The sequence below is a fragment of the Mustelus asterias genome, chromosome 1 (assembly GCF_964213995.1).
Source record: "Mustelus asterias chromosome 1, sMusAst1.hap1.1, whole genome shotgun sequence".
NCBI classification, from domain to species: domain Eukaryota; kingdom Metazoa; phylum Chordata; class Chondrichthyes; order Carcharhiniformes; family Triakidae; genus Mustelus; species Mustelus asterias.
In genome coordinates this window covers 80,221,785-80,247,696 of record NC_135801.1, presented here as the reverse complement: position 1 = coordinate 80,247,696, position 25,912 = coordinate 80,221,785, and the positions used below count along the sequence as shown (strand labels likewise).

Sequence of the window (25,912 nt, the reverse complement as noted above, 5' to 3'; positions counted from 1 at the left end):
TCCCAACTAGTACAGGTATTTCTAAGAGTGAAGTCTTAAACTATAAACTCATGAACTTCATGATTATCGCGAGGAGGTGTAGGAGATTTTGAGCCTTTTTACTCATCCAAGATCGTCACTTTATGGCCCTTCATCTGAAGCAACAACTTCCACATTTTAAAAATAGTCCAGAGGACATCTGGAATTTCACATGGTGTGAGAGCTACAAAAATCTAAGTGAACATACTTTAGTGGCTGGAGCTAACTTATAAAGCATGAAAGCAGGAAAAGATCAACTTGCTTCTAGTAAAACCAACAATGCTGAACAATATGTTTATGCAGTGACATATAGCATAATGTTCCCTGAATTAGGTTTCATAGACACAATAAACTGGTTGATACCTACTTCGGCTTCAGGTTTTCTTTTGGTTCATTAGGTAGCATAAAAATACAATGCAACCAGAGACAATATTAACAAAAACAGATATCACTCAAACTTTACCCCAACAGTTATAAAAGTAAACTTAAATTGACAGATAAAATTCAAGCCTATTTTGTAGTCAAAATTTCCTGCGTATTTCACTGCCTATTCTGGAATGATAAAATGAGTGCAAAATAATTGGTGTCCAAGAAGGGCATGAAACTTATACCATATGTGGTACTCATACCAAGTATGAGCACTTGTGTTTGAAGGTGCATCATCATGTTTAAGGAAATGCAATCAAGGAAGTTTTACAATTTTTACTGTGCCATGTATATTGTAGGTCAGAGTGAAGAGAAATATATTGTATATAAAACAAACTCTGAAAACTGTAAAATACCACAAATATAACTTTGGGTCTTGTGACTAAAACCTTGGGCTTAACGTTTCACCCATTTTGAAACAGTGTAGTTGCAAGTTTTTTGTGTGAGGTGGAGCTATGTTAAGGAGCAAAAGGTAGAGATTTTGAAGAACAAGAAAGGACATTTTGGCAGAAAACAGGTGTTTGTCACATACATCCAAATTTTCGCAACTTTGTGCAGAAAATGTTCACTTGCCAATTAGACATTTGTTTGGCTGCAAATTTACAGGAAATTTTAGTCCATTGTAATAAGCTACCAACAGACAATACATTTTTTTAATAGCCTAATGTAATTGTAATTCCACCAGTTATGGTTAACAATGAACTGAACTTTTGCATACAGAAGTAGTTTGTCAGGTGAGAGAACTCCTATGAAGGGGAAGTCATACAGAAAGACAAGAGACAGCTCCAGCACATTTTTAGGGATTCACAGAAGTTCAAGAAGTGATGAGACTATGTAATCTATTTATCATGATGCAGCATTGCAGTCATTTATAGAAGATACATGCTTGGTTCAGCAGATCACTAGATATGCTTCAACAGGCAAGTTTCTCAATGAAACCTGAATATTGTATTCTATTAAAAGTTCTTGAAACTTTGAGGGTTGATGTTCCAAATTATGCTAAAATTATTCTATTTCTAGATGATAAGACAGGGTACATCACAAGTTGATCAATTTTTTTAAAAAAACTCAAATTTAAGACATGACAGTCTCACTTTACAGAAACTCTGATGTTGCAAAATCTATTTGTTCACTTTGCTTTCTATTATTTTGCCATGATTTGCAGTACAATATGGTCCATAGCATTTGGAGTTCAACTTTGATTTTCTTTTTTGATGTGCACAATTGTTACAGCTTTCTACCCACATAGGACGGTAGCAATTGCCAGTCAGAATTAAATTACACAAGGCAGCTACACAGTTGATTCCTCAGATTGAATCAAAGTATCTTCAGAATCAGCATCTTTTGAGAGATCGTGCTGATTTTAATTTAACAAATTTGAGTTGCCAAGCATTCATGAATCTTTTTGTTGCAAACCACTGATTTCAGATACCATTTTGCAGGTATGATTCTTGAAGATGCCACGAATGTACAAACAAATCTACCGAGCCTTTTAAAACTGAGCACAGGGAAAAGAAACTTACCACCGGGCAATAGATGAAAGATAAGATCCCCGCTAAAACAAAGAGAGCTGGAGCTTGTAAAATCATCTTTAAAATTTGGTACTTATAGGAAATTTGATCTTCTGATGCACATATATGAGCATTCAATAAGTAAGGTCGGTGGAATCCGTATATCACAATCACAGCCTGTTATCAAATTAGAACGAGGAAAAGTTAGTTGTATGAAGTTTCTTCTCTAACAGTTATAGAATACTCTGTATTCAGTGCGAGTGAAATGACATCCTAAAGTACACATTTTCCTCTTTTCTCATTGTCACATATAGGCTACATTTCCATGGATGGCAGCAGCATTAGTTAGTGAATCGAGACAACCGGATACAACAGGCCTCTTTATCCCTGGGGAACAGTTGAACTTGAGCCCATCTTTCCCCAATGTTCATACAAGCATAACTTATAGTGCCAATCAATGAACAGAGATTAGGAAATGAGAATGGTGGTTGATTTCTTTTCTCCCTTCCTCAGCTAAAGACGCTGAGGGTAACTGTAGACCCATTGGTGTTGCAATTAAAAATCAAGTAGTTCAGCACAAATTCTGGAACCGAACTCAGAACTTTTTATTCTATGTAGTTCAGTACATTATAACATGGTACATCTGCAATTTAACCATTAAAGGTTACAAAGTTCTAAGCATGAATAGAAATACCCTCTTGAATAAGACAAACATAAATGTTTTGTAACTTTGAAATCAATAATATGATCATTTGTCATAAAATACTGTTTAAACAAAAACTGCAGACAATAAAACACAGCAAAACTGCAAAACTGGGTGGTTCACAGTCAACATGCAGATTACACCAGGGCCACTCATCTCCAGACTTCATTACAGCCTGAATCCAAACATGGACAAAGAGTTGCATTCTATAGGTGAGAGCGATTTCCCTTGATATGAAGGCAGTATTTGACCAAGTGTGGCATAAAAGATTGCTAGAAAAAATGAAGTCATTGGGAAATAAGGAGAAAACTTGCCACTGGTTTATAATTATATCTAGTGCAAAAGAAGATTGCTGTTGGAAGCCAATCATCTCAGCCCAGAACTGCTGTAGGTGTTCCATAGGGCAGTGACTTAGCCCCAACATCTTCAACTGCTTCATTAATGATGATTGCAGTGTTTGGTTCCATTTGCAAATCCTCAAATACTGAAGCAGTCCATGACCATGTGAAGTAACACCTGGGCAACATTCAGGCTTGGACTGATAAGTGGCAAAAGAAATTGACACCACGCAAGTGCCAGGCAATGGTCATTTCCACAAGCAAAATCTAACCATTTCTATTTGGCATTCAGGACATTACTATCACTGAACTTGGCAGCAACGTCCTTGGCCTTGCCATTGACCAAAAACTGAACTATACCAGCCATATGAATACTGTGACTACAACAGGACTACTCTCCGGAATCGGTTGCATTCTTGGACACACGCATCTCCATCAAGGACGGTCACCTCAGCACTTCATTGTACTGCAAGCCCACGGATAACCTCACGATGCTCCACTTCTCCAGCTTCCACCCTAAACACGTTAAAGAAGCCATCCCCTACAGACAAGCCCTCCGTATACACAGGATCTGCTCAGATGAGGAGGATCGCAACAGACACCTCCAGACGTTGAAAGATCCCCTCATAAGAACAAGATATGGCGCTCGACTCATCGATCAACAGTTCCGACGCACCACAGCGAAAAACCGCACTGACCTCCTCAGAAGACAAACACAGGACACGCCGGACAGAGTACCAGTACTTCCAGTACGCCATCCAGTACTTCCCCGGAGCAGAGAAGCTACGACATCTTCTCCGGAGCCTTCAAAATGTCATTAATGAAGCCGAACATCTCGCCAAGGACATCCCCACACCCCCACTTCTTGCCTTCAAACAACCGCACAACCTCAAACAGACCATTGTCCGCAGCAAACTACCCAGCCTTCAGGAGAACAGTGACCACGACACCACACAACCCTGCCACAGCAACCTCTGCAAGACATGCCGGATCATCGACACGGATGCCATCATCTCACGTGAGAACACCATCCACCAGGTACACGGTACATACACTTGCAACTCGGCCAACGTTGTCTACCTGATATGCTGCAGGAAAGGATGTCCCGAGGCATGGTACATTGGGGGAGACCATGAAGACGCTACGACAACGGATGAATGAACACCGCTCGACAATCACCAGGCAAGAGTGTCCTCTTCCTGTTGGGGAACACTTCAGCGGTCATGAGCATTCGGCCTCTGATCTTCAGGTAAGCGTACTCCAAGGCGGCCTTCACGACACACGACAGCGCAGAATCGCTGAGCAGAGACTGATAGCCAAGTTCCGCACACATGAGGACAGCCTCAACCGGGATCTTGGGTTCATGTCACACTATCTGTAACACCCACGACTTGCCTGGGCTTGCAAAATCTCACTAACTGTCCTGGCTGGAGACAATACACATTTCTTTAACCTGTGCTTAACCCTCTCTCCACTCACATTATTTGTACCTTTAAGACTTGATTACCTGTAAAGACTCGCATTCCAACCATTATTTTGTAAATTGAGTTTGTGTCTTTATATGCCCTGTTTGTGAACTGAAATCCCACTCAACTGATGAAGCAGCAGCGCTTTGAAAGCTAGTGGCTTTTGCTACCAAGTAAACCTGTTGGACTTTAACCTGGTGTTGTGAAACTTCTTACTACAAGAACAGGTCAGAGGGTGGGAATTCTGCAGCAAGTACTCATTGCCTGACTCCCCAAAACCTGTCCACCATCTACAAAGCACAAGTTACGAGTTTGATGAAATACTCTCCACTTGTCTGGATAAATAGGTAAATTTTTGAACAGTAAAGGAATTAAGGGTTATGGAGAGCGGGCGGGTAAGTGGAGCTGAGTCCACAAAAAGATCAGCCATGGCCTTATGGAATGGCAGAGCAGGCTCAAGGGGCCAGATGGCCTACTCCTGCTCCTTATAAATGCAATTCCAAGAACACTGTCCAAGATTAAACAAACTATCTACAAGTTGCACTGCAGGAACTTACCAAGGATTCTTTGACAACACTTTCCAAATTCTCTACCACCTAGAATGACAGGGCAGTAAGCGCATGGGATAACTTCCACCTGCAAGCTTCCCAGCAAGTCACACATCATCCTGACTTACAACTATATCACCTTCCTTCACTGTCACTGAGTCAAAATCTTGGAACTCCCTCCCTAACAGCACTATCGGTGTAATGGCTCTGGTATTATATTCATTTATTCCTGTGTGCTGTCAATTCATCGATCTTGTTACAAATACTTCATACATTCAGATAAGGAGCTTTTAATGATGTATTTTTACCATATGTCCCCAGTCTGACATTACTTATTGGTATACTCTCATATTTATATGCTTTGTCCCTTCCTGTCATACACTGATTATCATTACCCGCATCGCCACCCTGCACCATTGACTTGACCTTTCTCTTTAACTTTCCAAATATACCCCCCGCGTGCTGAGCCCTTGTAGCTATATTGCCACAAGCCACATAACCTAATCCATACCTGAATTAATCCAATGATAATTGCACAAACACAAAATGATAGAATTCCAAGTGTGTCATCTGGAAATGATGCCATCAGAGAAAACTAAGAAGGAAAGAGCATTAACAACAAGTTTCAGTGGATTTGTAGATATATCAACCGTCACATTTTAGAGCATATTTTCAAGTCCAATAATGTTACTAAGAAAATACGTAATTCAATACGGATAGGATTATAAAATGATTAAAGTAAAAGGAAGTAAAGTTGCCATAGTTCCAGATGATCATAGACTGGTGGTGATTTAACCTGAGGATCACTACACCTCAGGCGAGGGGCAAGGTTGAAAAAGTGGGCCTTCATGAATAACTTCAGCCAGTACAGAAATTGAACGCGCGCTACTGGCATCACTCTGCATCACAAATCAGCCAACTGAGCTAACCGACTCCCCAAATGATTACAGCACAGAAGAATGACATTCAGCCTGTCATCTCCATGCTGTTTCTTTACAAGAGCAACTCAGATGGTTCCACTTCTCTGCCTATTCTACATATCTCTGCATGTGTTTTTCTCTTTAGCTATCTATCCAACTTGCTTTTATAGCCTCCATTGAATATTCTTCCACCACGCTTTTCGGGTCTTAACCATTCACTATCTCATGTCGCTGTTGCTCCTTTTGCCAATCACCTTCTATACGAACAAGGAGCTGGAGTAGGCCAATCGGCTTCTCAAGACTGCTCTGCCATTTAATATCATGGCTGATCTGATAGCAACCTCAAATCTGCATCCCGCCTACCTCTGATAATCTTTCACCTCCTTGTTTACCAAATATCAATCCACTCTGCCTTAAAAATATTTTCAAAGACGCTGCTTCCACTGGCTTTTGAAGAAGAGGTTCAAATTCCCATGACCCTCGAGAGAAATAATTTCTCCTCATCTCTGTTTTAAACTTCTCTGCATCAAACTTCACCTGCCAATTGCTTGCCCTTGTGCTATTTAAATCTATCACTATCTTTCTGAAGTTCATAATATTTGCAAGTTTTATGTCATCTGAAAATTTTGAAATTGCGCCCTGTATATCCAAATCTACAGCATTACTATATAAAGAGAAGCAGAGCTTCTAATATCACCACTACTCTCTGTTTCCTATCACTTGGCCAACTTTGTATCTATGTTGTCACTGTCCCTTTTAATTCATAGACTCTAACTTTGCTAACAAGCAAGTTATGTGGCGTGTTATAAAACATCTTTTAGAAGTCCATGTACATCATATCAACCCTCTCTGTTAACCACATTAAAAAACTCACTCAAATTAGTTAAACACAATTTGCTTTAAATAAATTAATGTTGACTTTCCTTAATTAATCTACATTTGACCAAGTGACTTAATTTTGTCCTCAATTATTATTTCTAAAAACATTCCCATCACCGAGGTTAAATTGACAGTTCTGCAGTTGCTGGACATATCCTTACACGGTGCTTGAACAAGGGTGTAAGTTTTGGAATTTTCCAGTCCTCGGGCACCACTCTTCACAGACTCTGGTGACTTATTAACTTTAAGTACAGAGAGCTGACTTAAAACCTCCTCTTTATCAATTTGTAACCTATCCAGTGTCTCAACTATCTCCTCTTTCGCTATGACTTGGCAGCATCTTTTTCCTTGGTAAAGACAGCTGCAAAGTACTCATTTAGTACCTGAGCCACTCCCTCTGCATCTTTTTAGGTCACTAATCAGCCCCACTTCCCCTTTTAACACCCTTTTAGAATGCCTATAGACGACTTTTGGATTCCATTTTATGTTAGCCACCGGCTCCTACATGTACTCTCTCTTTGCTTTTCTCATTTCTTTCTTTCTACAATTTCCCTCTTATCCGTCTATATTTAGCCTGGTTCTCAATTATATTGTCAACATGACATGTCATAAGCACACTTCCTTCTTTATTTTAATTTCTACCTCCTTTGTCATAGAGGGAGCTCTGAATTCGTTTCCCTACATTTCCCCCTCATGGAAATGTTTGACTGTACTCAACCAATCTCCTCTTTGTTCTGTTACAGTTTTGCCCGTCAATCTTTAATTCCAGTTTACTCAGGCCAGCTCCAATCTCACCTCATTGAAGCTACCCGTGCTCTATTAACTATTTTTACTCTGGATTGGTTCATTTTTCTTTTCTGTAGTCAACCTCTAAACTTTATTCTATGATTACCCTCTAAATATTCCCTGTTGACACTTGATCCACTTTGCCCACCTCGCCACTAGAACCAGATCCAGTAATGCTGGATCAGAAATATACTGATGCAGAAAATCCTCCAATACCCACTCAAGAAACTCTTCCTCCTCTCTGCCTTTACACTATTACTTTTCCAGTATATATTAAGACAAAAGTCCCAGTTATAACTACACTATAGTTTCTGCACCTCTGATATTTTCGTTGAAAATGTATGTCATTCACAATGGCTGATGGCCATAGAATACACCCAGGAGTGCAAAGGTATCTCTTTTTTTAAAGTTCTAACCAAATACATTTAGTCCTTTACCTCTCCAGGACATTCTCTCTCTAGAGTGTTATAATATTCTTCTTAAACAATTCTGCTACTCCACCTCCTATCTTTCCTTCCCTATATTCCCTGAACATCTTGTATGCAGGCCTGACCATTTTGAGCCAGTCCCCATAACTGCTGCAATGTTATATTTCCCTGGGGTTATGTACACCTGTTACTCACCAACTTTAGTTACCACACTTCACATACACGCACAGTAAACCTATTCAGACTTTATTACATTCACTTTACTCTGACCACCACCTACTCCAACGTTATCTGTTTCTCCTCATTTTCTGTGAATTTTGTTTTTCCTCTCCAATATTGCTTCCTGCTGGTTCCCTGCCAAGTTAGTTTAAGCCTTTCCCAATAGCACCAGCAAATCGCCTTGCAAGGACATTGGTCCTGGCTCTGTTCACGTGCAACCCATCTGGCCTCTACAGGTTCCATTTTCACCAATTGATCCCAATATCCCAGGAATCTAAAGCCCTTCTTCCTTTACCAGTTCTCCAGCCACATATTAACTTTCCCTATCCACTTGCAAATGGCACCAGGAGTAATCTGGAGATTATCAACTTTAAGTTCCTGCTTGCTAGTTTATTTCCTAGCTCCCTAAACTCTGCCTGCAGGACCTCCTCTCTCTATCTACCAAATCATTGGTACAAATATGGACCACAGTTGCTGGCTGTTCACCTTCTCCCCTCAGAGTGCTTTGCACTGATGTGAATTAAGGTATCTTTAATTCTAACTACCATCAAATAAAAGTAAATATGATATACCTTAACGGGGTGTATATTTAATGAACTTATAAAAAGTTTTACCATGCAAAATCATCCTTTTCAAAGTTCATGATATCAAAGCAATGTACATTTTCTCAAAAAAAATATATTAAAAACACAATTATTGCTTTAAAACATAATGGTATGTGCTAGTCACATATGATGTGGATGTTGCAACTTCTATAGTCTATTGACCTATTGTATACAATTACTTACTGTGTAAGGCAGGAAGGTTATGAGCATCATACATGCCTAAAAAAAGAAATATTATAGCACTTTAGATACCAATATAGACTGAGGCTGCAATGTACGACATCAATACCAAATAAGGTTGCCGTTGTCATTATCTCTGCTTCAATATAAAGTGGTCTAAAATTGTACTGATAAAAAAATGGCAGAGTAATTGGAGAGTCAGCTCTCAATCTAAATCTTGAGTAACTGAAAATATGAGTTGCCGAACCCCTCTACTGGACAGTCTTGCATCACTTAGGCTTCACATCAGGTACAGTACAACTCTAGCTCAGTGTAAATTCCTATTTTAAAATTGACTTTTTAAACATTGTATGAAATTTGCTGAAGAGTAATGATGTACGTGCTCCGACACTCCTAACATTAATAATGAACCACAAAGGAAGCTTGAACTCACTTGGCATTAAACCAATGTAAAATGTAACTGGCAGTGTAATTCAGATCATAAAACCATATAGATAAAAATTAAAGACTAACCTCAAAGAACAAAGTAGAAATTAGTAATTTTTAAAAAAGTTGAAAATGCCACTACTGGGTTGAATATCATATACAAGTGTGTTCAGGTATTACCCATGCACGTGCAGAACTCCTGGATCATCATCTATCCTGAGAGTGCGAAGACGACATTCTGTGCTGTCTGTTCAAATTCATCAGAAAACAATATGAGTATTTTAAGATTTGTTGGCTGTCCTTTGATTCAAGAATGATGTCTACTCAGGGTCGGGAGTTTCTGCCATGAGTCTTTCTGTGGCTAAGCAGGCCAATTCTCAACCTGCACATCTTTGGGTACATAGGGCAGGACGTTCAACAATGTAATGAGATTCAAAGTGCGGGATTTGTTTCCTTTTCTTTCCTTCTCTGTCTCATCATAAAGGCATTGGAAATTGAAGTGTGATGCAACTTAACGTTGTCTCCATTCTGAACAAATGGTAGCAAGCTCCCTCCAGACATTAGGGTCAATGCTGCCATGGTTCAAGGGTAGCTCTGGTGTGCCTCGGAAACATTTTTTCTCCTCCTCTGGAATAATAAGTCATTTGAGACCTGATGGGGAAGATAGCTTTAACAGCTGGACACAGGGGCTAGTCTATCAAAGTTGACTTTGCAGGACTTTTGCTCAAATGGCTTCAAGAAAACACGAGCATTTGTTAAGACAGTCCTCTTATTAAACATGGGGGATGCTGGAGGCACTGCTGATGAAATTCTTCGAGTGCTCTTATGTGTCACAGATACTCAATGCAGGTCATGCTGCAGTACAAGAATGTGGTGATGACAACTGCTCTGAACACTGGGACTTTTGTTGACTTGCGGAGATCTTTGTTACCAGACATTCACCGCTGTAGCTTGTAAAAGGTGGAACTTGAGTGCTAATCTGATGTTGGTTCTCCTTGTCAATGGTGGCCTTTTGGGAAGTGGCTGCCAAAGTATGGAATGTGCTCAACATATTCCAGTCTCACCTTCAACATATATGGGAGGTGGAATATTTGGCTGACTTGGTGTGGAGTGAAATGTGAGTTTTATTTTGTCACTGATTCAGGACAGGTCAAGTTTTTATTTCGCAGAATTGAGGAGGTTGAGATTGGAAAATCCGATAGAGTGGGCAACGATGAGTAACTGTGGTGGTCAGTTTAGTTTTGGAAGGAAGCGAACAAGGTTAAAGAGCTTTACATTTTGACAGTATTTAAAAATGACACCAGAGGGCAGTTGATTCTTGATAAGGTGAATAACCAGTTAGGCAGTTTGTAATTAGTATGAGGGCTATCACACAGTCTTGCTCGACCCCAGTCCAGATTTTGAAGATGTCTGTTTCAAGTCACTCACTCAAAACAGCTGGAATATTGTAGGAGTAGAAGTTAAGAACTTGCATTTAAAAAGGTGCCTTAGAGGACCTCAGGACATCCCAAAGCTCTTTACAGCCAGTTGAGTACTTTTGAGGTGTATAGTGTTGCAATGTTGAAAATCATAGAATCCCTAAAGTGCAGAAGGAGGCCTTTCAGTCCATCAAGCCTGCACCGACAACAATCCTACCCAGCCTCTATCCCCATAACCCCATGCATTTACCCCTCTAACCCCCTGACACCAAGGGGCAATTTAGCATGGCCAAACCACCTAACCGGCACATCTTTGGAATGTGGGAGGAAACTGAAGCACCCAGAGGAAACCTATGCAGGCACGGGAGAATGTGCAAATTACACACAGTCACCCAAGCCGGAATTGAACTCGGGTCTAACATAAAAATTAGGAGCAGAAGTAGGCAAATTCAGCCCTTTGAGCCTGCTGTGCCATTCAATCAGATCATGGCTGATCTCTCTCTGGTCTCAAATCCATATGCCCACCTGTTCCCCATTTCCCATTATCTTGTTTTTAATTAGAAAGAAGGATTCCCTATAATTTTGCTGTTTTCTGATTATACGGCTTGCTTGCAACTTAACTGTTGCACTAAATCAAATTGTTTGATTATTGACCTCTCAATGAATACAAATCAGCACAATGTGTAAATATACGTCCAAAGCTAAAGCTATGATAGACATACATACTGGGACCCTGGCGCTGTGAGGAAGCAATGCAAACCACTGTGCCATCCCTATTTTTCAGCCAATTTGAGCCCCACAAACAGCAATGTGATAATTACCAGGTAATCTGTTTATTAGTGAGATTTGCTGAGGGATAAATATTAGACAGCAGAGAACTCTCCTGTCCTTCTTCCAAGCATCTTTTATATCTACCTGAGAGGGCAGATAGGGTCTCAGTTTAATGTATTAGCTGAAAGATGGCTCCTCCGGTAGTGCAGTACTCTCTTAATTCTGCATTGCAGTGACAGCCTAGATTATGTACGCAGGTTAGAATGGGACATGAACCCACAATTTTCTTACTCACAGAGACCATTGTGTAACCACTGACACAGATAAAACCATGAAAGCCTATATCATATATTCTATGCAGGGTTTGGAGAAATATTTGCCAATTTTAAAGAATTCCACTGATATTACTGTTCCTCAAGCCATCTTTCAGCTAATACATTAAACTGAGACCCTATCTGCCCTCTCAGGTAGATATAAAAGATGCTTGGAAGAAGGACAGGAGAGTTCTCTGCTGTCTAATATTTATCCCTCAGCAAATCTCACTAATAAACAGATTACCTGGTAATTATCACATTGCTGTTTGTGGGGCTCAAATTGGCTGAAAAATAGGGATAGCACAGTGGTTTGCATTGCTTCCTCACAGCGCCAGGAACCCAGTATGTATGTCTATCATAGCTTTAGCTTTGGACGTATATTTACACATTGTGCTGATTTATGTTCATTGCGAGGTCAATAATCAAACAATTTGATTTAGTGCAACAGTTAAGTTGCAAGCAAGCCGTATAATCAGAAAACAGCAAAATAATAGGTACTCTACAATAGCAGTGCTGTTTTCTGATCAATGTGAACAGACAATTCAGTTCAAGAGCAATTATGAATTGGCAACAAATGCTGGCTTTGCCAGCAATGCCCGCATCCCATGAAAGAATAAATAATAGCGCACTTTTTCTTGCAGTATAAATTGTTGTTTCCTTTGAAATTTGGTATTCTTAGGTCTGTTCTGATGAGCGCAAGGCAATAAACTTTGACAGTTGATGTCTTTTCCCAACAATAAATTTGTATAAGCTATGAGTGACATTTTCAACCAAGTTTTAAAAAGTTCTACTTTTTTCTGCATATAGTCACATGAGCAGTCTGGGAATGGAGGGATACAAACGAATAGTCTAGTTGGACCAAGGAGCGGCACAGGCTTGGAGGGCTGAAGGGCCTGTTTCCTGTGCTGTACTGTTCTTTGTATTTAATCTCAATAGATTTTTCCTCTCTACCTCACTAGATTTGGTTCCACAGTGGCCAGTTTATCTCCATTGGCTGATCTAGATGGTATCAAATTAAGTGTCAATGGATAACAACATAAAGAACACTGCAGTTGAGCAAGATCCCAAATTTACACACATACTAACCGGATTGATTTTTCTCTTCTTAACCCTAGGACCCTAGTGTTAACTGATGTACCTCTACCATTACTACTTTAGTTAAGATCAAGTAACTCAGCATAGATACCGAGAGGATTGACTTGGAACGTTTCTGGACTCTGTGGCACAGCTATTTTCTATCATCAGAGTGCAACAGAAAAGATACAAAAATACATAGCACCAGGAACATTTTCAATGTACAACTTACAAAGGCAACATCTAACTAATGACAGTTTCATAACAGTGCACAGAATTTGTGCTTATTTTAGTCATTGTGATATTCTGAGCAGATTGTACACTTACCAAGTTGAGAAGGGCCAGAACATCATCTATTCGTTCAATCACTTGGAACAATCTATCAAAAAATTGCAGTTCTCATCAAAATTGAAAATCATAAATAATGCGAATAAAAACTGAAAATAGGCATTTTTCCAAGTGGAAATTCATTACACAATCACATTCATACAAAAAATTGCTGATCTGCCTGAAATTAGCTCGAGATCTCTTCACATATCTTACAGAAATAAGAGGCATGGTAATCATCTATGATTTCTTTCTGCTGAGCACAGTACTTGTTTCTTTGATAAGCTAACAATTAAACTGTGCTGCAATTGTTAAAAACAATATTTTACCTGATATGTGAAGCCCAAGCTACAGTCACTATTAAAAATGTCATGATGTACACAGCTATCTTGGTTGTAAGAAGCTGCTGCAGACTTTCTTCCAGTTCCTAGTTTGGAAAATAAAATTATGTTATCTCGCAGCGGATTTCATCAAAAAGTATTCAACTACTATGTGGTGTATCTGTATGATAATTGCTAAACATAGGTCCATAAATTATAAGCATGGACAGCAGTAATATAATTAAACTGAAATTAGCTTCATATTCAACATAAACCACAAGTTATTTAATTATTTAAAACACATGCATAAATTATCTTTTTTCAAGAATGTATAGGAATTGTATCCCTGGCTCTCAGAAACTTGCAGCAAATACCAACTGCTCGCCAGTCATCATGAAATAATGGCCTTTCAATAGAAAAAAAGAATTATTTTCCAGCCAATTAGTTAGCTTCGATGTGCAGACGCTGTTGCTTTGTTGGCAAATAACTAAGTTGCACACAGCAAGGACCCACAAAAAACAATATGACGAATAAGCAGTTAATCCATTGGTTGAGGAGGACATTTTTTGACTCGTACCATGGGAGCTTTTATAGGAACCTAAGGGTGCAGAGAGTGCTTCGCTTTAAGTTCTCAATCAAAAGGCACCACCCAGCACAGTGCAGTGTTCCCTTAGTACTACACTAATGTTAACGTAGATTTTATACTTAAATCCTGGAATGGGGCTTGAACTCATGGCATTCTAACACTGAGGCATTCTGCTTTGTTAGAAAAGAGGAAAAACTCCAGTATCCCATTACTGGCATTCTGTTCCATAATCAAACCAAAACTCAATGTTAGAAAAATAAAAAACCCTTCTCTGTGTGTATACATGCATAAAATCACATGAAATAACAACAATGTTATTTAAAAAAAACATATAATTCAGTTTTAAAGAGGTACAATACCTGATCAGCTCTAATTTTTGTGTGACACACAGGTAAAATCTGAAAGCAAGAACAATATAACAGATTTAAAAGTGTATTATTGCTTTAGTTCAAAATTTTAAAATCTTGTATTGAAAACTCCAGTTGCGCTGTTATTCAGTGGGCAGCAAGATTACTGCGACCACCAATAAATAATTTAATTCACAACAAATGGAGTAGCTTTACTGGTACTCTACCACAGATATTGGTTATGCTGTGGACAAACTGCAGTAGATGTACTTGTTCACTGCTGCATGATCCTATTTCCTAGTCACACCATGGTGAAAAGGCTAATGTAGTATACAGTACTCACAAATTACTGAGTTAGATCTTTTTTAAGGTTCTTAGAATCATAGAAATGCCTACAGTGCAGAAGGAGGCCATCTGGCCCATCGAGCCCATACCGACAACAATTCCACCCAGGCCCAACCCCGCAACCGCTCGCATGAAAATGGTCAATCCACCTAACTGCACGTCTTTGGAGGGCATCTTGTGCAGTATGCCATTAGTTGACATTTTTGGCATCATTCAGCTCAAAAGCCTTTTGTTAGAAGTGTGATTGGATAATAGCATGGCATGAGCAACAAGGCATCTGGAACAATGAGTTTAAAGACAGAGAGAAACAGAGGAATGATGGAGAGGTAGGAAGAATCAGACAAGTCAGATACAGAAAGAGAAATAAGAGAGGTAAAAAAAATGGATTGTGAGAGAGAGAGAAGAGCAAAGAGTAAGAAAATAGTAAACATTTTAATCTGCCAATTTTTAAAACTCTAATAATAATTGATTACATACAACAATGAGGTTGAAGCATTTAAATTGTTCCCTATCTATTTCAGAGAGGTTGATTGTATTATTATATCATTAAAAGGGTATCTATGATCTTAATTACTAGGTTAAACTTTTGTTCCTAAAAGTAACAGAGAGGCTATCCATTCTCCCTCATTCTGGATCTTGGGAGATAGATAGAGCTGGGAAATTAACCAAATGCTGTAAACATACTCAATGTAAGTGTATATGTTGTACTGCATTTTAAATTTTCCAGTTGGAACAGATTGGAAATCCAAATTAGAATATTAAACAGAACACAGACTAGATTTTTCAATCAGTGTTCTTTATCATGTCGATCGGCAAATCCATATTATGTTTTTCAAATGCTGCATTCAAAACCCCCAAATCCAATTTTAAATCTCTGTTGGGAGCCAGGGGCTAAGTCAGATGGAAAATTGTCTGGCCCTCCACATTGCGAGATTTGAACTTCTGAGTCTCAACTTTATAGGTCCCATCATCATCCCCGCTTGAACTCAGTGGGAAGCATTAACCATCCAGTGGGCAGAGCAAGATTGAGAAGCAAAATGTCATCTAGGACATGAAAGAAGGGCCCCGCACTCAGCTAAGTTGTTGGGGTACTTAAGAGGGCATAATTATTATGGAATCCAGAGGGAATCCCATGGCATGGAAGTCACAAGGTTTTCTTCATGGGTTCAGGAAGATCATTCTGTTCTTTCTGGACTACAAGGAAACAAAAAAAAAATCAAATTAACATATCTTTCTGAGCCTTTTCTGAACCCAGCTCCTACTTGCTACCAGGTTATTCAGAAAGGCATCCCCAGGTGGGCACTGGGTTTAAATTGCAACTGAACCCGATGATATCAAAATCCCATTTTGCACAATTTAAAGAAAGAGACCCAATTCCCCAACTTGCTCCCTTCCCACTTCCCTGCTCAAAAGAGCTTGTTAAAATTACAAGCCTTGGAAAGGCATTAGAATATTTGAACATGATTTCCAAACACAATGATTCAACTATGAATGTTGTTAAAGGGTGACACAATCTGTGTCTGCAAGAAATTCTCACTGATTGACATGTTCATGTCAATAACAACAATGAAAGCAAACTAAAATGATTCTCTCAGCATTGTATAACACCTCCACAAATGAGAAATTATTTTATAGTCCTTAAATATACTGCAATAATATATAAATATATAGTGTGCAAAGTAACTAAACTTGTCAATAACTTTAACAAGCCAATAGTAGGCAGTTTGATCAAAAATTAAAAATTATATCCTAACAACAGCACCATGGTAAGATGCTTAATAAAATCTCCGGATTGGGATCTTGCCAGATACCAATACTCCAAGCAGGCAATAATTACTTCAGTACTTACAAGAGTTACTGGTGGGCATATCTAACAATGCATCATAAAAATTTATTTTCCCAGAGAGGTTGGACATTATTACTAAGAGGATTAACATATTTTTTCTTTCCCACTTTCACTTCTTGCTGGCTGTACTAGTCACTTGTCTTTCACACAGATGGCCGTTACATTACTGTTAATGACACTTTGACTAGCTAGTAGCAGCTAAGGGAAAAACTTGCTTCCTGATTTTCCTTCCTTTGAGGTTGTGACTGTGATATGGCAAATTTATCGCCAACATTGGTTTTGCCAATATAAAAGTAGGAAAGGTCTTCTGAACTAACACATCTATCAGAGTTTAAGTCAACTAATACGTCAATCAGAGTTCAAGACAACTAAAATAAACAATCTGTATGAATAATGCTCACTGTTGTAGGAAGTAGTTTTTTAAAAAAAATCTTACTCGTCAAATGAAACCCTTTTGAGGTACCACATCGTGAAATTGGTCAGTATCAAACTGCTGAATATTCACACTGTGTTAGGGACTATGGGAATTTTAAAAAATAAACTCATTTAAAGGATGTCGATGATTTTTGTTAAATCACGTTTGAATCCAGCTCATCTATAATGGAAGGGAAATCCAGGATTATGACCTAGCAATAATGGAAAATCAGTGAGGTTAGTCCACGACTTGGTGGTGTTGATGCTCCCACACTTATGATGTCCTTCGTGGCTGTGGTTACAATGGAGGAAGCTGCTATCCAAGTAAGCTTGCGGAGCTGCTGCAGCACACACTGCAGATGGTGCATGCTGCAGCTAGTGTGCCGATGATGGAAAATAGGCTGAATATTCATTCGGGGTAGAGAAGCTGCTTGGAGGTCAGGAAACCTGGTAAAGCACGATTCCTTCAGGTCCTAACAAATTTAACAGCACAACCAGCTTATTATTTTTTTCATTTCCCATATGCAGGCCTACCCAATTGAAAGGCTGGCTGGCTATCAGGAGGTTAAGCCTTTAATACTAGGCAGCAGAGAGGGGGGAAAGATCATGGAGATGAGAGCCAGGGAGGACAATCAGAATTCAGATTCATTGAGATCTGAGAGGTTGCCTGAAGTGGGGAGAAAGACCGCAGTCCAGAATCAGAGGAGATTCTGGAGGCCAGGTCAGCAAAGAAGATCAGCATCCATAGGTGGGTAATGTCAAGAGGCTAGAAAATGGGATGATTGGAGTCGGGAGCGAGGCAACATCAGAGGCCAAAGTCGGGATTGATCAGAGATCACAAGAGAAACTAGAGACCTGAGTTGGGGGAGGTCAGAGGCAACAAGAAAAATTGAAGGCCAGTGCAAAGCGAAGATCATTAGTACCAGAGCCAGAAGCGGTTTAAGGGGATTGGAGACCAGAGCCAGGAGGAGGTCAAAATGGTCAGGGATAGGGAGAATAGGATACTTGATCATGGTGGGTTGGTGAAGCAAGTATACTGATTCAAGCTGTTAAGAGGAAAGGTACTTCCTCCTGGATTAAGAAGTCTACATCTCCATTTAGCCACTGGATTTCCTGAGGTCTAGAAAACTTGACTGGCAAGGATTCAGCTTAAAACGGCGAGGGACAATGCCTCATTATAATATATAAATTGTCAACCTGGTTATTGCAAACTGGTCAGTTGTCTCAACCTCCATTTCACCTCTTCTAAACTCAGAAGTGGGTAGGTTGAAATCAGATTCAGACCTTTAACATTTAAAATCCCACCAGATCCTGCCTGTATTTGAGGTTAAAATTCTTTCCAATGCTTCCAGTGGAAGGGGCAGTAATTGTGTAAACTGCTTTGCTTTGGATGATGCTGTGCAGCTGTACCCTGCAGCTGCCCACCACTGCCAGTGTGTATTCCATCAAAATTCTGATGCGAGTCTTTCAGATGGAGCAGAGACACTTGGTCATCAGTAAGTGAGCTGTTCATCAGTCTTTGCCCTGTTGTACCTATGGTCCAATTCAGCTGGCCAATGGTGACCACCAGGATGTTGATGGAGGATTTAGGAATGATGGCATGTCAGTGACTTTTCCATTATTGTGATGGGCATTGCTTGACTCTTATGCAATGCAGATGTTATACTGGCCCTGCTGTAGACTGACTTCATAGAACCCCTACAGTACAGGAGGCCATTCGGCCCATCGAGTCTGCACTGACCACAATCCCACCCAGGCCCTATTGCAGTAACCCCACATATTTATCCTGCTAATCCCCTGACACTACGGTGAATTCAGCACAGCCAATCAATCTAACCTGCACATCTGTGGGAGGAAACTGGAGCAGCCGGAGGAAACCCACGCAGACATGGGGAGAATGTGCAAACTCCACACAGTGACCCGAGGCCGGAACTGAACCCAGGTCCCTGGTGCTGTGAGGTAGCAGTGCCACCGTGGCGCCCTGCTTGATCTTCTTCATTATTAGAGAATCTAAACATAGTGAAAACATTAGCAAGCATAATTATTGTGACTGTACCAAAGGAGAAAATATAATTGATGAATTAAATAATGATGGTTAGGCAGAGGATGTTTCCCTGCAGAATTCCTTGAGAGATGCCCTGCAAATTATTGCCTCCAACAACTACAACCATCTTTCATAAGTTCTTAAGATATAGGAGTAGAATTAGGCCATTCGGCCCATCGTGTCCGCTCCGCCATTTGATCATGGCTGATATGCTCCTCATCCTTATTTTCCTGTCTTCTCCTCATAACCCTTCAACCCATTACCAATTAAAAATCTAATTCCTCCTTAAATTTATTCACTGTCCCAGAATCCACTGCACCTTGGGGTAGCGAATTCCACAGATTCACAATACTTTGGGAGAAATAGTTTCTCGTCAACTCTGTTTTAAATTTGCTACCCCTTATCCTGAGACTATAACCTCTCGTCCTAGAGTGCCCCACAAGAGGAAGCATTCACTCCACGTCTACTTTATCCATACCTTTTATCATCTTGTATTCTCAATGACCTCCCCTCATTCTTCTAAATTCCAGACAGCATAGGTCAAAACTGTTCAATCTCTCTTCATACGGCAAACCCTTCATCTCAGGAATCATTCTAGTGAACCTCCTCCGAACTGCCTCCAATGCCACTACATCTTTCCTCAAGGGGACCAAAACTGTGCACAATACTCCAGGTGCGGTCTCACCAATGCCTTGTATAGTTGCAACAATACTTCCTTACCTTTATATTCTATTCCTTTAGCTATAAATGCCAACATTCTATTTGCTTTCTTTATTATCTGCTGTACCTGCATGCTAGTTTTCTGTGACTCATGAACGAGGACACCCAGATCACTCTGCACCGGAGCACTCCAAAATCTCTCCCCATTTAGATAATACGTTACCGTCCCATTTTTCTGACCTCATGACCTCACACTTATCCACGTTAAACTCCATCTGCCATCTTTTGGCCCACTCTCCTAACGTTTCTATTTCATTTGTAAGGTTCTTATCTCCTCATTGCAACTTACTGTCCCACCCATTTTTGTGTCATCTGCAAATTTGGCCAAAGAGCCTTCTATCTCTGTATCCAAGTCGCTAATATGGATTGTAAATAGCTGGGGTCCAAGGACCGAACTCTGCGGCATTCCATTACTTTTTTCCATCCAAAAAAAACCCATTTATCCTGACTGTCTTCTGTCCATCAACCAGTCACCTAAGGTAATAAATTACCCTTAATCCCATGTGAATTAACCTTTCGTATGGCACCTTATCAAACGCCTTCCAGAAGTCCAGAAATACTACACCTACAGGATCCCCATTATCCACTTTGCTTGTTACATCTTCGAAGATCTCTAGCAAATTAGTCAAACATAATTTGTCCTTCATACAACCATGCTGACTCTGATGGATAGGGTTTTGACTTTCCAAATGTCCTGATATTGCTTCCTTGATAATTCATTCTAACACTTTCCCAACAACAGATGTTAAACTAACTGATCTGTAATTTTGCATCTTTTGCCTCCCTCCCTTTTTGAATAAAATTAGCATTTTTCCAATCCACTGGAACCTTTCCTGTAGTCACGATGTGGAGATGCCGGCATCTCCACATCATGACTACCATCGACACCGCAAACTGCCGGCTCCAAGTGGAGAGGATCTCAAGAAGATCGCGCATATCGACACAGACATCAAGTTTCTACAAAGATGCAAGAAAGCAGACAAGATACCGAAAGAACGACAGATCACGAACCCACTCAGGTCAACCTATAACACAGACTACGCTGAGAGACTTTGCCATCACACCTCTCTCACACTCCTCAACCACCTCATACACCGGCTCTGCAGCAAACGCCGCATCCTGGAAATCAAGATAGAGTCCATATTCTCAACTTGCGCTCAGGACGCAGACCAGCTGCGAAACTCTGCCAAGCAGACGAGACAAAGGAACTGCGCCATCTACATGCACACCAATAACAGAAAACTTGAGAAACTCGGCATCACCACCAGCAGCAACCAAGCCTCCCCCGGTACCACAGTAGAAAACAATACCACTGCAGGGAAGTTCATTGTCAACTTGTCGGACTACACACTTCAACCAGATGATATTGAAGTTCTCAGCCGAGGGCTCAATTTCTGCCCCACCACCAAAATAGACCCCATCAGTCTCGCAGCGGACACAGAGGAATTCATCAGGCGAATGAGGCTGCGGGAGTTCTTCCACAAACCCCACGAGGCCAACAGCGAACACAATGAGACAGCCAATGAACCGGAACAGCCGACAGAGAGATCTGTCCAACGCCGACCTTTGCTGTATCCAGGGAATTTTGGAATATTATAACCAATGGATCCACTATCTCTGCTGCCACTTCCTTTAATACCTTAGGATGTAGGCCATTAGAACCGGGGGACCTGTCTGCCCTCGGTCCCTTTCTTTTCTTCTAGTATGATGCGAGCCACTAGTTTTCCCATTGACCAGTTTTGTTAGACTATTTTTGGTGCTATACTGGTCAAATGCAACGTGATATTGAGGGACACCTGATCAAATTTGTTCTAACATTTAACACTTCCATTCATGTCTAGAGTTGAGTGGTTCTAGTGTAATGGAGTTTATTTCACTACTGAGATTATGAGTGTTGGCTGATGTCAGAGTGATGACTCCTTCTATCATATATTGATATACCCCACAACGACGGCATTGCTGCAACTGGCTCAGTACTCAACACCGACAACTGCCAATCTCCAGACACAATTCTGCAACTCATTCGCTTCATCCTAGACCACAATGTCTTCACCTTCAACAACCGTTCTTCATCCAGACACATGGAACAGCCATGGGGACCAAATGCGCACCTCAATATACCAACATCTTCATGCACAGGTTCGAACAAGACTTCTTCACCGCAAAGGAGCTTCAACCGACGCTATACACTAGATGCATTGATGACATTTTCTTCCTTCGGACTCATGACGAACAATCACTGAAACAAACTAAATGATGACATCAAAAAGTTCTATCCCACCATGGATTACTCTCCAGAATCGGTTGCATTCTTGGACACATGCATCTCCATCAAGGACGGTCACCTCAGCACTTCACTGTACCGCAAGCCCACGGATAACGTCACGATGCTCCACTTCTCCAGCTTCCACCCTAAACACGTTAAAGAAGCCATCCCCTACGGACAAGCCCTCTGTATACACAGGATCTGCTCAGATGAGGAGGATCGCAACAGACATCTACAGACGCTGAAAGATGCCCTCATAAGAACAGGATATGGCGCTCAACTCATCGATCAACAGTTCCGATGCACCACAGCAAAAAACCGCACAGATCTCCTCAGAAGACAAACACTGGACATGGCGACAGAGCACCATTCATCGTCCAGTACTTCCCCAGAGCGGAGAAACTACGACATCTTCTCCGGAGCCTTCAATATGATATCGATGAAGACGAACATCTTGCCAAGGCCACTCCCACACCTTGCCTTCAAACAACCGCGCAACCTCAAACAGACCATTGTCCGCAGCAAACTACCCAGCCTTCAGGAGAACAATGACCACGACACCATTCAACCCTGCCACAGCAACCTCTGCAAGACGTGCCGGATCATCGGCACAGATGCCACCATCTGTGAGAATACCATCCACCAGGTACACGGTACATACTCTTGTGACTTGGCCAACATTGTCCACCTGATACGCTGCAGGAAAGGATGTCCCAAGGCATGGTACATTGGCGAGACCATGCAAATGCCACGACAATGGGTGAATGGACACCGCTTGACAATTACCAAGCAGGAGTCTTCTCTTCCTGTCGGGGAACACTTCAGCAGTCACGGGCATTCAGCCTCTGATCTTCGGGTAAGCGTTCTCCAAGGCGGCCCTCAACGCAGAATCACTGAGAAGGAACTGATAGCCAAGTTCTGCACACATGAGGATGGCCTCAACCGGGATCTTGGGTTCACGTCACACTATCTGTAACCCCCACGACTTGCCTGGGCTTGCAAAATCTCACTAACCGTCCTGGCTGGAGATAATTCACACCTCATAGAATCATAGAAACCCTGCAGTGCAGAGAGGGGCCACCTGGCCCATCGAGTCTGCACCGACCACAATCCCACCCAAGCCCTACCCCCATATCCCTATATATTTACCCACTAATCCCTCTAACCTACGCATCTCAGGACACTCGGGCAATTTTAGCATGGCCAATCAACCTAACCCACACATCTTTGGACTGTGGGAGGAAACCGGAGCACCCGGAGGAAACCCACGCAGGCACAAGGAGAATGTGCAAACTCCACACAGACAGTGACCCAAGCCAGGAATCGAACCTAGGTCGCTGGAGCTGTGAAGCAGCAGTGCTAACCACTGTGCTACCGTACTACCTCTTTAACCTGTGCTTAACCCTCTCTCCACTCACATTGTCTGTGCCTGTAAAGACTTGATTACCTGTTAAGACTCACATTCCAACCATTATCTTGTAATTGTGTGTCTATATATGCGCTGTTTGTGAAACAAATCCTGCACTCACCTGATGAAGAAGCAGCGCTCCGAAAGCTTGTGCTACCAAATAAACCTGTTGGACTTTAACCTGGTGTTGTGAGACTATATACTGATGATTGGAAGAACGCTGACCAAATGGTTTCTGGAATGGTCGGTTTATCCTGTGATTACGTCAGTATATCTCCTACTTCTAACTGGTCCTCCACATTATACCCTCTGTAAACCTGAGGTCATCTAAATCTCTGCTGCCCCTGTCCAAACTCACACCAGGTCCTATTCACCTATCAACCCCAGACTCGCTGACCTACACCAGTTTCTGGTCAAACAATCTCTTGATTTTAAAATTTGTACAGCCTGGCCCCATCTTGCAGGCCTTGCCATCGACTCCCACATCCCGAAGAAATTTCAAACATCTAATTTTCGGCATCTGCTGAATTCAACGTTTAGCTAAATTTCATGCCAAACTTTAGCTGAAGCTTAGATATGCCAGCTAAAAGGTTCATGTGATGAATTGTTATGTAATCCTGAGTTTTCTGGGTTTGGACAGTATTCCAATAAATCTATCTTTAGGTTTCAGCTAGCCACCCACGTTAGTGCCTGCTGAGAAATAACCTCCCACCTTAACCTTCCGTCAAACTTTCAATCATCCTTTCAATTCACCTTAACAATCCAATTAAGTGGTTTTAAATGTTGCAATAAATCAGGACCTCACCGTGCTTCAAAGAATAAAGCTGCATGGAGGATTGGCTGAAGTTTATGAGACACACCAAAATATGCTCATGTTTTATTACGAAGATTGCACTTATGTTAACAAAAGATGCCGCGGCCTAAAAGTATTCCACATTCTTCTGGCTAATTCTCCAAACTGACTGATCCGGAAGTTGGTTTGTGAAGGAAATGCAAGTGTCGGTTTCGCCAGCCCTTTCTGCCTTGGGGATGAGTGTAGTTTAAATGAGTTTACAGCAGCCGCCCCCTGTGCAGCCCGTCACTGCCCCTCTTACCATGACTGTGGCTACGATGGAGATGAGGGCGTCGCTATAAGCCAGCAGCCTGTGGGATGACTGCTCGCTGCCATGGTGGCTGGGCGGACTCGGCCTGGAACTGAAGCGCAGAGACTCGGCTCCTGCGGCAGACGGGATCAGGGGGCTCGCATCTTCCTCAATGTCCTCCCCCTCCCCGCGCCCCGGCGGTGACACCGACATCATGTCCACCTCCAGGTTCCTCTTCCCGCGGGCATGCGCAGATGCAGAGCCGCGCGCGATTGACTGTTGGGGGCGAGCGCGCTGACCAGGGGGTGCGCTTGCGCACTGGCGAATGAATTGCTGATCTGTGGGATGACTTGCTCATTATGGTTTTGGTTAACCGAGGTTCCAAACCTGGCACAGTGGTTAGCACTGCTGCCTCACAGCGCCAAGGACCTGGGTTCCATTCCTGATTTGGGTCACTGTGCAAAGTAATTTTCCCCGTGTCTGCGTGGGTTTCCTCCCACAGTCTGAAAGATAGGCTGGTTAGGTGCATTGGCCATGCTAAATTCTCCCTCAGTGTACCCAAACAGGCGCAGGAGTGTGGCAACTAGGGGATTTTCACAGTAACTTCATCAGTGTTAATGAAGGCCTACTTGTGACACTAATAAATAAACTACTGTCTATTCTCTTGATAACTAAGAGGTAAAAATAAGTGGTAATTTTGTTTAAAGTTCCTCCTGACTAACCTCAAGTTTGTGGAACTATAGCAATGATTTAAACTCAGTAATAATTAGTCAAATTTGCAGCTGATACCAAACTGAGTAAGAGAGCGTGCAACAACAGCCACCTGACTGAGAACATTGAATCCAATAAACTGCATCCTCAGTGCACTCAACTTTGGTAATACCTGGACAACATATGCCAGGCAGGTGAAAAGGCAGAGCGGTTTCCACCTTGGCTATCTCTGACATATCCTCAGCATCTCTTAATTGGCAGGATAAGGTCACCAATTTGGAGGCTCTGAAGTATGCTAATTTCAACGGCATGCACCCATTGCAAAACAAACAATGTCTGTACTGGCTTGGCCATGTTTATTGGATGGATGGAGGCCAAATGCCTAAAGACCTTCTGCATGGTGAACTGGCCACTGGGTCATGACTTCTTGGGCGTCCAAACCTCTGCTACAAGGACACCTACAAGC

At 41.5% G+C, this 25,912-nt stretch overlaps 1 protein-coding gene across 1 annotated transcript in view; it reads right to left on the bottom strand.

Moving 5' to 3' along the window:
• The window catches only part of tmem175 (transmembrane protein 175), a 31,734-nt gene extending 6,755 nt beyond the window's left edge, over positions 1-24,979 (bottom strand). Inside the window, exons 1-7 of the mRNA XM_078213887.1 lie at positions 24,748-24,979; positions 14,623-14,661; positions 13,687-13,784; positions 13,358-13,409; positions 9,031-9,066; positions 5,522-5,605; positions 1,968-2,132 (exon numbers count right to left, since the gene is read on the bottom strand). Of these exons, the coding sequence (XP_078070013.1) occupies positions 1,968-2,132; positions 5,522-5,605; positions 9,031-9,066; positions 13,358-13,409; positions 13,687-13,784; positions 14,623-14,661; positions 24,748-24,951 (678 nt within the window). The 5' untranslated portion in view covers positions 24,952-24,979. The remainder of the gene's footprint in view (positions 1-1,967; positions 2,133-5,521; positions 5,606-9,030; positions 9,067-13,357; positions 13,410-13,686; positions 13,785-14,622; positions 14,662-24,747) is intronic.
• Between the last annotated feature and the right edge of the window lie 933 nt (positions 24,980-25,912).